This window comes from Haliotis cracherodii, unplaced genomic scaffold (genome assembly GCF_022045235.1).
Source record: "Haliotis cracherodii isolate W230 unplaced genomic scaffold, xgHalCrac1.p SCAF_11, whole genome shotgun sequence".
Taxonomy (NCBI): Eukaryota; Metazoa; Mollusca; class Gastropoda; order Lepetellida; family Haliotidae; genus Haliotis; species Haliotis cracherodii.
In genome coordinates this window covers 27274013-27287670 of record NW_027266266.1, presented here as the reverse complement: position 1 = coordinate 27287670, position 13658 = coordinate 27274013, and the positions used below count along the sequence as shown (strand labels likewise).

General features: G+C 42.0%; 1 protein-coding gene across 2 annotated transcripts in view; it reads left to right on the top strand.

Annotated features, from left to right (window-relative positions):
* LOC139456383 (ankyrin repeat domain-containing protein 13D-like) overlaps nt 1-13658 on the top strand; it is a 38293-nt gene that overhangs the window by 11473 nt on the left and 13162 nt on the right. Inside the window, exons 5-12 of one of the 2 annotated variants that reach the window (XM_071238046.1) lie at nt 872-925; nt 1948-2037; nt 3876-4059; nt 5725-5791; nt 6457-6615; nt 7696-7972; nt 8406-8564; nt 12461-12558. In XM_071238046.1, the coding sequence (XP_071094147.1) occupies nt 872-925; nt 1948-2037; nt 3876-4059; nt 5725-5791; nt 6457-6615; nt 7696-7972; nt 8406-8564; nt 12461-12558 (1088 nt within the window). Of the gene's footprint in view, nt 1-871; nt 926-1947; nt 2038-3875; nt 4060-5724; nt 5792-6456; nt 6622-7695; nt 7973-8405; nt 8565-12460; nt 12559-13658 lie in introns of both variants that reach the window. The other variant, XM_071238045.1, reaches the window with a different exon arrangement.

The following is a 13658-nucleotide window of genomic DNA, read 5'->3' as shown; positions in this document are numbered from 1 at the left end:
ATTGTCAGGGCCAGGGGCATTTGCCATGTTCTGACTCTTGTCAACTAATGTGTTAATCTGTTTATCTGTTGTGTTTACAATGACAAATTATGAAGTATTATTACTATTTATTTTTGTTCATTTTTAAGTTAATTTTTTCTGAGAAAGTGTGACTGATGTTCTGTGTTAAGTTTACAATGGTTTTCTTGAAATTAACTGTTGAAATATCTGCAGGAAGTATTATTTACTCTGACTGGAAGAATGACCTGTCTTTGAAAAGGGAATTAATATTTCACCCTATGTGAATTCATAAAATAACATTGACAAGTTTGATCCCTGATCATCATGATGATGGTGATGAACAGTGCAAAGGTAACTTTCTCCAAGTGTTATGTCTTTATTCCAAAAGTAATTGTGTGTCCCCTGGTTTCATGAAATGTCCCCAACTCTTAGAAAGGTAGGGGTCACTTTCCGGTTTCTGAAACAAACAGTGAATGTAGGTTTGCCCTGCACATGTTGTGACAATCTTTATAATGATCGTTGTCCTTGGACACAATAACAGCCAGATACAGCTTCCCCATGTTCATGATCAACTCTCAACTGTACATGCTGTGTGGATTCAGGGACAGAAAGGCTCCATGCTGTCACTCAGCCAACACTCAGTTATTCACTTGGCTGATGCATGTCATCGTATCCCAATTGTGCTGATTGATGCTTATGGTATCAATCACTGCATTGTCTGGTCCAGACTCAATCATTACAGACCACTGTCATATACTATATAGCTGGAATATTGCTGAGTGTGGCGTTAAACAACAAACAGTTTGAGATACTATTCATCCTCGCTCACCATACTGAGTATTGTGCTGACATAGCGGTTTGTTGCTTGCAGTCCCCCTGATCTCCCGGATGTGCCCCAGTGATACGTACCGGGTGTGGAAGTGTGGTAAGTGGAACTGCAATCATGGATGTCTTTGTTTCTTTGTAACCAGACAAATTTGTTTGTTTTATGTTGAAGGCAATGTTTGAAGGTATTTGCTTTCTTAAACCAATGTGCATTAATTTGTTTGAATTTCTAGGACTTCTTTTACAGCAATTAATCTCAAATGATAAAAGCATTTATGTGAAGTTTACCTGATACTCACCTTATCTGGTCACATTGCTGAAAGCTGATGTTTATAAGTTCATGAACAACAATGATACTATTATCACTGTACTGTATTCTAGAAATGATGTACTGGCGCACCACATCAACATTCCTGTTGAATACACTAGCAAGAAAGGATACATGCTCACTATTTATTATCATGTCGACAACATTCTGCAGCAATATATCTCAGCACTTATCTTGCCTGTTTAACACATCTCATCTTCCCGAGGCAAGGGAGTTAACTGACGGTAAAATCGAGTTTCCGCCGTTGCCGAACTGGAAAATCTGAGAATGATCATAGTGCCACTAGTGGCTTTTACATCAAATACCGTGAGGACATTGATTAAAAACATGAGTTTAGAAAATATCTGTTGACGTCAGGTCGGTGGTACACAGGCTTTGCAAATCTTGCAATCGACCAAAATCTGCACGGCAGTTTACGAACTGGATGTTGATTTCATGGCATGATTCTGATTGGACTATGCATAGAATCGTTAGTCAAGTCAACATGTAACTCCACAATTCCAGCCTAGTTTGGCAAGGGTGGAAACTGGACATTTAACGTCAGTTAACTCCCTTGTCTCGGGAAGATGGACTCATCTTAATAATCCCCTTGAAGTAATCTGTGGCGAAGTAGCAATGATGACGTGCACCTTATTGCCACACATTCAGTGACAACACTAAGGAAATCTCCCCCTCCACATGGATCATGTATGGATTTCCTGTACTTGAACAATGACTCACTGTCTGTGACAGACTAACCAAGGTAGTTATCAACATGAATCAGTCTTCTCATAAGTATGTTCTGGTTATTACAGGTTCCAATGTCCGTATCGACACCACACTGCTGGGCTTCGACAACATGAACTGGCAGCGGGGGAGCCGTAGCTACATCTTCAAGGGGGAAGGTATGTAGCACCAGACAATGACAGAAAGGGTTGTGGGGGACTTTGGCTTGCCACAGAGGAACATGATTACACCTACCGGTACAAGGGTTGTTGATAACTTTACGTCTTTGTTTCAACAAAAGGTCATATATGAGGAAATATGGCTGTGTGAAAAGATGTCATTTCAAAAAGAAATTTTAAATATTGTTTGTTGATAGAAAAGTAAGGTAGGTGATCAACATATTTTAGGAAATATTAACAAAGGGATTGTGTAAAAAAGTGTCATGTGGGTGAATATAAACTGAACTGCAAAATAAAATTTGCACATCAGAAAATAATGTGGTTTTAAATAGGCACAAACACATAGCCCAAACCCATCGTTGTTGTCCCTGTAATCGTTACCGGCAGTGTGTACATTTTGAGAAAATGCAAAAAATGTAAAACACTTAATGTCATTGCTGGTGAAATGCACATGGCACAGGGGTATAAAAACTGCACAGAACAACGTGAGTGAGCAATTGGGATGGTCATCGGACAGGCCAAGGACAGGGAGACCACGGTTCACTACCCCACAGGAAGACAGGTATCTGCAAACATTGCACCTCCGCAACCGCTTCCTCACAGTGACAACATCGGCAGCGAATGCTTTGGGTCGGCAGCAGGTATCAAGGCCTACTAACCTTTCAGAGGACAGATGTTGACCGCTGAACATCGCTGCAGACGAATACAATGGGCTAATAAAGTGCGACGGTGGCAGCATCGAGATTGGCAACGCGTGGTCTTTATAGATGAAAGCAGGTTCTGTTTGTTTAGAGTTGACCACAGACAGCATGTTTACCGCCGCAGAAGTGAACGGACAGCTGCGTTCAAGAAGTAATTCCTCACAGTGGAGGTGGCGTTATGGTGTGGGGTGGAATTTGTGGAGACCAGACAACGCCACTCGTCATCAATGTAAACCTCAATGCGCAACGCTTTAGAGATGACATCCTCCATCCAGTATAGCTGCCCTACCGCCATAAACAACCCCGAGGTGTTCTGTACCAACACCACAATGACAGGCCCCACACAGCTCGTATCGTAATGAACTTCCTTGCCAACGTCCTCCTGACTTATCACCCATAGAACACCTCTGGGACATCTTGGACAGGCGACCACACCCTCCTGCCAACAGACAAGAGTTGATACAAGCTCTATAAGATGAATGGAACCGCTTGCCATGGGACCCCATCAGACGTTTGACATTTTTCGTTTGGCATTTATGGAGGCATGAGGTTTCCACATTCGGTGCTAAAGTGACAAATTTTGTGTCTCTGACCACTTTCCGTGTTTAAATGAATTGCAGTGAAAATCTGGACAACTGAATTTTCAGCTCCCACTGATTTTGTTTGTCTGGTGTACGATATTTAACCACAAAATGTCAAGTTTGAGTTGTTCAATACTTTGTGGAATTGTTGTTTTATCAAATATACTATACCTCAAACTTTTGTTATTTTTAGTTCATTAATTACAGTCACTTCAATCTGGTGCAAAGTTTCTTTTGCTGTTCAGTTTGTTAACATAAATATTTGCGTGAAAAATATTTTTCCTTCATTACACAATTTAATTAACAGTCTCGCAAGGAAGAAATAATGTTCCACATTTGTGTAAATTTTCACTGACATATCAATTAACCAAGTAAATTGAAAAAAAGGAATATCATTATCGAATTATGCAAAACTTGAGTTACCATGGTTATCAATAGTGTTTTTAAGGTATGTCTTGTAGCATCACTATTCTTTCTTCAAAGAGGTTTTCCATGTTTTTCTTGTATTCAAATACCATATAGTGAGTCTAAATATTGCTGTGTTTGCCGATTGCAGGGGACAAAGCGACTGTGATGGAGATAGATCACGATCAGCGTGAGGTGTACAGCGAGACGATGAGGATCTCTCCGTCCATGCCTGACTCCTCAATCATGAGACCCTCGGAGGCCGCCATTGCAGCCAGACTTACCTCCCCTATAGTCACCACCTACATAGATACGGATAAAATCTCATTTGAGAGGTCAGTACTTCTCCATATAAGTAGTAAACACAGGAGGAACGAGTGGCCCAGTCGTTAAACTGGACAGACTTACCTCTCCTATAGTCACCACCAACATGGATATGGATAAAACAATCTATTGTAAATCATGTGATTTAAAACATGAAAAGATTAAGAAAATATCTATGTCTGCTGAGTTGGCAGTACAAATGCTTTGCAAATCCTGCAATCGACCAAAATCTGCACGGCAGTTTATGAACTGGATGTTTATTTTGTTACAGATTTTTGATTGGACTATGCATTGACTTGTTAATCCAACCAAAATAGTTCTCCATAATTCCAACCTAGTTTGGCAGGGTGGAAATTAGACTTTTCTAGACATCCTCGATGATCGAGTGTGTTGATATATTTAAATCATTCTGGGACCTGTGCCCCTCTCTTGCCTTCTGTTTTGTTTTATTTTCCTTTTGTTTTGGAGATGATCTTTATCCCAGTAAAGAATATTGAATACGAGAAAGTGAAGGCTATTTATTTCCTGTTTCTTCTCAAGGGACGTAGCTGGGGAAAATTATAATGTAAGCAATCATATTGTACTCTCATTAAACGCTCATAACACTTATCAAACACAAACACAAGTAGGCCCGTGCTACATAACTAAACCATAGATATCATAAAACATCCTTTACCACATTCTGTACAGTACACATTTTCAGTATAAAACAGTTTGATCAAACCCAGGTACGGTTCCCTCATAAAATATAAATTGTCATTGCAAGAAAATAACCACTCCAGAATATCCAGCAAAACAGGTTCCATTTGGCGTTTAAAGTAAAATAGCTGTGAAAATTATATGAATGGACCACTGAAAATCAGTTATGACACCAGGTGTTTGCGAAAAAGGTAAAGGGAATATTAACAAGCTAGCAAAATCATCGAACCAACTTTTGACACTGGTAGGCGGGTCAACTTGTAAATTAACAAAAGATCATGTAACTATAACAAACGACTGAAAGAAGAACACACTAATGTACGTTTTGTTTAGATTATTTTGTTTTATATTATTTTTGTGACAATTTCAATGTGTAAGCACTTGCTGTTTGTGCTACGTGGTAGCTACGCCACGTTCTGTGTTATATGTTCAAGGGACTCCAGGTACCAACACAACAAACAATAGATGTTATTCACTACCGTTTCCACAAGTTATCATTTTATGTTGTCTCAAGTTTTATACTTGACCTATCTCTCACTATGCATTTCTGCTTGCCCAAATGACGACTATGCTTGTCGTAAGAGGCGACTAACAGGATCAGGTGGTCAGGCTGGCTGACTTGGTTGATGCATGTCATCGATCCCAAATGCATAGATCGATGCTCATGTTGTCAATCACTGGATTGTCTGGTTAAAACTTGATTATTTACAGACCGCCGTCATATAGCTGGAATATTGCTGAGTGCGGCATAAAACAACAAATAAACAAACAAACGTGCTCCTGTGCACGGTAGGTAACCTTACACGACCTGATCACTTATGTGTCTCTTTCAAAGAGCTATCTAGCTGGAGGAACTGAGATGTGATGATCACGTGTCAGATAGGATAAGTATGTCAACATACAACTATACTAAAATGTCCTATTTTAAATCATGACATGATTCCATTATTAATTTTACACGTATTCCATCACGTCAGAAACAAGGCTGGTATATGGGGCTGGCGCAATGACAAGATTGAGAGCGTCAACGGATATGAGTGCAAAGTAAGTGCAGGATTCATTTCAAATTATGCCCACACTTGTGTATTGTCATGATGATGACTTTATCTTTCTTTTTTTATCCTATTGATGGTGAATATTTAAAAAAGTGATAAAAGTGTTATGATAGCATCAAGCACTTGAATGGTGCTTGTTGGATGTTGGCTGTTGGGATAGTAGATATTTGCAGTGTAATTGCCCATGGATGTCCACAGGAAACTAAAGGAAATATCTAAAGAGAATGTCAAGAATAATGAACATTTCACAACCACTCTTTTCATGTCAGTGGTAGTCAATGTGAAGTGTTTTTCAAATATATTCAAGGAGTGCAAATTGGTAAACATTTAACTGATTTATCATAAGAAAAGCAACTGATTTTGCAAAATTGCAATATAAACGATATTTCTGCCTTTATTTTCATACAGTTAGGTTTTTCACAGTTAACTTCTCACTTTCCTTACTGCTGTATATTAATGATCCAACAGAATCCCCTCTAATGATTGTTTATGTTGTTCAAGTATGATGATGATGATGATGATGATGATGATGATACATGATGAAATCAATAAGAACATGATGACAAGTTACAGATAATTGTTGAATCAGCATGAAAGATGTATCTCTGTCAGGTACAAATCAAATGTATGTCACACTGACCTACTTTCTTCCAGGTCTTCAGTGCTAGCAATGTTGAACTGGTCACAAAAACTCGCACGGAGCACCTCACGCAACAAGACAAGGAGAAATCAAAACGCAACAATAAAACGCCCTTGGAGTCTTTTCTTGGAGTAGCAGAGGAACACACAAAAACCCAGGCTGCAACAAATGGGGTAAATGTAATGCCCAGTGCCAGTTTGGCAACTTTATCTATTTTTTTAGGGCGGTTATGGTGTTAACTGTGCAGGTCACACCACTCCTGGTCTTAACTCTTTCTGAGCACTGGGATTTTAATTGGTAGGATATTAGGCTGCAGCTGGCTTAAAGTGGTAGAAATATTTGTTTCTTTGATATAATGTGTAGCTCACATGGACTGAGTGTTTATGAGCTTATGTCATGGTACTGTCTGGTGCTAGTCGTTCTGTGCTGACATTTCCAACCCTTACTGTGCATTGCCCTCTGAACCTTATTTAACCAAAATTGTCATTTTATTTTTTTAACACTGCGTATGTCATGTCATTTAAAACAAAAGTGTATAGCTTTCTTGAGTTTCTTCTCTCCATTATATAGTTGTCTTGCATGTGTTTTTCCAAATTGGAAGTGAAGTCATCAAACTTCTGCAAAAGCCTTTCTCATTATGTGTCTTGATACCCCATTGTTTAGATCATTGCTTGTCCTGGCAACTTCTGGTGGGCCCAGATTATGAACTGGATGTAGACATTTACAGCTTTACCACGAAACCAACAAGTATGGGTTTGATACCGTCCCACCAATCTTTTATTGGTGTTTGGAATACCCACCTGTCTGACTGACTGATGTTTGTTGTCAACTTTTCATACATGCATATCTGATGGTCTGAATGACAAGCTGAAGATATAGTTCATAAATTAAAGGCTGTGAACTTATATCACAAGTGGCATTTAGATAATAGCCTAGTATAATATGTCGCTGAAAAGTTGATCCACGTAGATGAACAATACATGATCAGCTGATGATACCTGGCAGTGTTGTCAACTTTGGCTATAACTGTTCAATCTAGTGTTCAAATATTCATGGCTGGGAACATTTAACCCGACTGCCAATTTAGACTTAGACTGTTCTGGTGGCCTGGGTAGAATCTATCTAAATGTTATACACTGCTAGTTAAGAGGCAATAAGACTGTACATCCTGACTGTTATTGAACAAAGGATCTGGAGAGGGTGAGCTTCAGAGCCTATGTGTGTACTAACCATCCTCTCCTCCTGTTCAACAGATCTCATCAGTGTCTTATAATCCCTGTTCCATCACACCGGAGGAATATTTCAATAAGTTGATCAACCTTGAGGAACGTGACATCGGCCGCCCAATTGAACAGGCAACAAAGACCCAGAAGTTCAAGGCCACCTTGTGGTTGTGCGAGACATTCCCTCTATCCCTGCAGGAACAGGTGGTGCCCATTATAGATCTGATGGCAGCTAGCAACGCCCACTTTAAGAAGCTTCGGGACTTCATCACTCTGCAGATACCAGCTGGCTTCCCTGCAAAGATTGGTACGACTGAAACTGAATCGCATTTTAGTGTAGGTCATAGTAAGGTTCAGATAATGTAGTACAAAGGTTAGTGCTTTTGCTTGACATACTACAGACCTTGGTTTGATTTTTTTGTTTTAATGGATTATTTACAGACCACTGTTATATAGCTGGAATATTGCTGAGTGCAGCATTAAACTACAAACAAACAAGCTAAAGTCAAATGTTTATGCCAAATTTGGAAAACTCATCTAATAGCAATCCACAGCAGCAAATGGGTACCTGGTAGGATAAGAAATTAAATGCAAAAATCATATAGCACCTAACATACAACTTGGGTATGCTCCTCATACAGCTCAGAAAGCAATTTGGAAGCACAACGAAGCACATGTGATTAGAGCAAAGAGGATGGATACGCAATCTAAATATGCATTACTATCATTTATTATTTCAGAGATTCCACTTTTCCATGTCCTGAATGCCAGAATAACATTCGGCAACATCTTTGCAATGGAGTCGTCAGTGGACGGCGTCTCTTACATCGAAGATGAGGAATGTTCATGTGTTGTAGACGATTCCTGCTTCAACCCACCCCCTGGATACGGTCGTCTAGGTGAGCTATATGTACTGTTCACTAGTAGCTTCACTCTTGCAGGGACTAAACACTTTACTCATGTGTACATGTCATGGTGTGTACCTAGTAATCTGTTAATTTTTTACTTATCCTGCATTACTCCTTAATGCATTCCCTGCTTACCTTACGACAACAAAAAGAACACTAACTGGATGCAAAACTTTATGCAGTCCATATGGCAGCAGTTTATGGCACACCTGTATCCTGCACCTACTCCTATGCACCAGACTTTGGCACAAGGGTTAGCGCCTACATCGGCACTGAACGTATACCAAACGCCTAATGTGCGTTCTGGTACAAAGCATACATCGCTGGGCAGTGCTAGTACGCCAGCGCGTATGTGGACATCAGGGCATGAATCCTTATCACCAGATGGATCATCAAAGCCTTCAGATAGAGGAGGTGCTACACACCGGAGCAGAAGCCGATCGCCATCAAGCGGGTATGTCAGCATCGCTCTGACTCGTCTGACTTTTTCAAATGGCGAGGATGGCGATTCCTCTGTGGAATGGAATACGCATCTCTGCTTAGTGCAAGTACCCGATTGGGCAGCAGACCATCTCGTATCAGTGGCGCCCTTCCCTGGTACAGGATGGATAAGAGGGACACCATAGCGTCACATCCAACATCGGTTCTGGGGGATCCCTTGTTGACAGACATGACTAGTGGCGCCCTTCCCTGGTACAAGATGGATAAGAGGACACCATAGGGTCACATCCAACATTGATTCTGGGGATCCCATGTTGACAGACATGACTAGTGGCGCCCTTCCCTGGTACAGGATAGATAAGAGGGACACCATAGGGTCACATCCCACGTCGATTCTGGTGGAACCCTTGTTGACAGACATGACTAGGTCATTGAATGAAGACTTCTCCAAGCTTACACTTGCTCTGTCATTTAGGCCACCCAAGCTTAGGATTGATGATTTTCTATCCATGCGGTTGTCATAGTTTGGATGATAAGGATATAAATTATGACAGGCTTGTCAGGGCCAACCACCCTCATAGAAACGGAAATCAGGCATCACTGAAACCGTTGTCAGCACCAACATCGTCAACACATGTGGTGGATCAGGATCTATCAGGGTTAACCCTATCCAATAAGATCATTGTCAGCACCAACATCGTCAACACATGTGGTGGATCAGGATCTATCAGGGGTTAACCCTATCCAATAAGATCATTGTCAGCACCAACATCGTCAACACATGTTGTGGATCAGGATCTATGAGGGGTTAACCCTATCCAATAAGATCATTGTCAGAACAAACATCGTCAACACATGCGGTGGATCAGGATATATCAGGGGTTAACCCTATCCAGTAAGATCATTTCCAAATTGTGGTAGATTACCAACAGCGTAAGATTGACCACATGAGAACCACCTTAAGGCCGCTCTAGCGGAGATTACGTCACACACAGACTTGGTTTTTTAGTGCTTTCCAACTGAGTGCCGGCTGCTACATCAACCTTGGTCATCTACTTCCCTGTTCAATAATATCCAAGAAATCAACATCTGCTATCAAAACCCAACATAGACAATCTGTCTGTGTTCAACGATGGTTATCTGAAGCGTCCACCTGGAGTTCACTTCCAATGGGCAGTTCTCCCATTTGGCATTTCAGTGGCCCCGTGGCTGATTACACGAATAATGAGGCCAATAACTGCGGAACATTTGGTTTGACTTGTACATAGACAACTGTCTCCTTGTCATCAACACGCCAATGTTAGTACCCCAACGGGAATATCAACTGGAATGGATAATCAACAAGGCGAAATCGGAGTTAACTCCATCCTATCTGCTACAGTTCATAGTAGACCTGTTCCAGACAGACCAGGATCTCCTGTCAGTATCGAGGGACACATGGCACAAAATCCTAAGCCCCTTGTCACCAGTGCTTCACCAATGGAAAGTGTTGTTCGGGTTAGTCACCTAGCACAGGACTCAGGACATCAGGGATCAGGATCCACACAAGGCCATCACTCTACCAGCTCAACTAAGGACTAACCTCAATTGTTGGACGATAGAGTCTGACGTCTTAGGAGGAATCACTTTATCAGGGTTATCCCTGAGTCTACGCCTGTTTGTAGACGCCTCCCTTCAGGAGAGGGGTGCTCACCAGCAAGGCCAGATAGCCTCAGGGCTTTGGTCCAGCGCTCATCAAAAGTGGCACATAAACAACTTGGTGTTGGAAGTGTTAATTCTGGCCGGCAGAATCAGCTACAGTCCGCCCAACTCGCAATATCCACAGACAACAGCACTGCAGTGTGGTGCTTGCACAATCAGGGAACAACACACTCCCACTCTCTACTTCAACAGACATTCCGATTTTTCCATCTAGTGGATCGGCTGCAACTACAATTCATAGTTCAGCACATCCCCTGATGTCAAAACATACTAGCTGATGACTTATCACGTCCAGACAGGGTGGCTCCCACCAAGTGGAAACTTCACACAGAAGCATTCCAGCTACTGCTTCAGAAGTTCAGGCAACCAAACATCAACCTGTTTGCAACGTGCCTAAACCACCAACTCATGACATATGTTTCCCTGTTACCAGATCCGCAGGCTTTGGCGGTGGATGCGTTCAGCATCCCTTAGGGAACGACTAAAAGCATATGCTTTTCCGCCACCTGTTCTACTTCCCAAGGTGATACAAAGATCAAGGAGACAAAGAATCTTGCTCTGACTTAGGTCGCGCCCTGGTTACCGTTGAGAGGATGGTTCGTCGAGCTCAGAAATCTAGCAGAAGCTCATCCACTTGCCCTCCTACGGTGGTCCAACCTATTCATCCACCCTTACAGCAAACTGCCACACCCAACGCCAGACAGGATTCGTCTGCACGCTTGGTTCATCTTAAAAAAGCCTTACGTTCGAAGGGCTATTCGACACGCGTAGCAAAAGCCATAGCTTTAGCTCATCATCCCTCTAGCAGAGAACTATACAATGACAAATGGGGATCACTTGAGACTTTTTGCAAGGGAAAGAAAATCAAGACCCTATGATTGTGTCACCACAATTCCTAGCAGAATACCTCCTACATTTGCGTACCCATAGACACTTGAAAGGTAGCACCATTACTCAAATTTTGGTTGCACGTAACTCAGTGTTGGCCGTTCCAGAAAGTCGCAAGAACGTCTATGGTCTCGGAACTACAGGCCCTACTATGCTCATTCAGGTTTAAGGATCAGAAGGCCAAGTTCCGCCCACCTGCTTGGGACTTGAACTTGGTACCTACGTGGAACGAGGTTTGCAAAGACCCCCCTTAGAGCACCTCTATGCATCCTCATTTTATGACCGCACTAAGAAAACAGTGTTTCTCTTGGCATTAACCACGGGTTCACGAGCGACATCACCCGGGTCTGCTTTGAGCATGGGACGCACAGAGCGGTATATCTCGGGTTGTACTGGAATTTTAGTGCAAAAATTCAACCAACCCGATCATTCCTTCACCATCCCACCAATATCTACTATTGTGGGAGCCGAAGATATGGGGGAACTTCTCCCAAACACTCCAAGATTAGACGTGGTTCAAGGAAGCAAAAAGCAGGAGCGGGACTTTGAAACAACTTTATTTCTTCACCTAAGACCATCACTGTGTGCTGTCTTTTTGTTGTCGTAAGGTAAGCGGTGAATGCATTGAGGAATAATGCAGGATAAGTATACAAATGTAAAAAATATTTAGATTTTACTAAATCTGTTGTTTCAAAAGTGGGGAGAGCATCAGAAACTGCATACCATTGACCAAGCTTATTTATTGCTTGTGAGATATTATGGTTGAAGAATTTGTTTCAAATTGTTTTGTTTCTGATTAAAGCATTACAGAATAGACATCAGATAAGGTGATTAGTAACCATGGTAACTATGTTTAGGTGACGCCCACCACTCAAGACTGCGAGATGAAGATGATGAACTTCTTCAGTTTGCAATACAACAGAGCTTGATGGAGGCAGGCACAGAGAATGATCAGGTATGCAGGGGAACTGCTGGTCCTTTAGTCTGTGGCCAGCAGATGGAGCAGGGGAACTGCTGGTCCTTTAGTCTGTGGCCAGCAGATGTGTCAGGGGAACTGCTGGTCCTTTAGTCTGTGGCCAGCAGATGTAGCAGGGGAACTGCTGGTCCTTTAGTCTGTGGCCAGCGGATGTAGCAGGGGAACTGCTGGTCCTTAAGTCTGTGGCCAGCAGATGTAGCAGGGGAACTGCTGGTCCTTTAGTCTGTGGCCAGGATATGTAGCAGGGGAACTGCTGGTCCTTTAGTCTGTGGCCAGCATATGTAGCAAGGGAACTGCTGGTCCTTTAGTCTGTGGCCAGGAAATGTAGCAGGGGAACTGCTGGTCCTTTAGTCTGTGGCCAGCAGATGTATAAGGGGGAATGCTGGTCCTTTAGTCTGTGGCCAGCAGATGTAGCAGGAAAAATGCTGGTCCTTTAGTCTGTGGCCATCAGATGTAGCAGAAGGCTAGTAAATTACATTAAGTAATACGTTACCACTGTTATACCGAGGCTGTTGTCTCCCACAACTGCTGCTATAGCGAAATCTACCACAGAGATCTCAATTACCTCATGCAGCACGTGCGTAGCCACCTAGCTGCCATGTGACACCCTTCACTCTTGTCTCCTTCGTCTGCAAAGCAAGACGTTTTTTCTCCTGCTGCAGCGTTCCTTGAAGATTTGGTGATATTTATTATAGTTTATTCTCTAATAAACTGTGCTTTTATGGGGCGTTGCGGTAGCTACGCTTGGTTATAATTTTCCCGCCAAACGGAAAATTTTTCCCGCCCTTTTTTCTATATACTTGCGGGGTTCGCGTATGCACGTTGTGTTTTACGTTTCCCCTGTTCTTGTATGTTTTGGGGGTTAACATAACTTATTTCTTTAATAAAAGTTATATGTGTATGTTATATGTTCACATTGCTCGTTTATTTTCTTGTGAAAATGCTCGTTTGTGAATCATTGTGGTGCGTGCGTTGTAACCATGTTTTGTTTTTTGTTTATAGCAAACAATCAATGTCTGACATGGATATGTCCCCAGTATCCACCCCCTCTACCCCTGCTCCTCGGAGTTGTGGGGTGT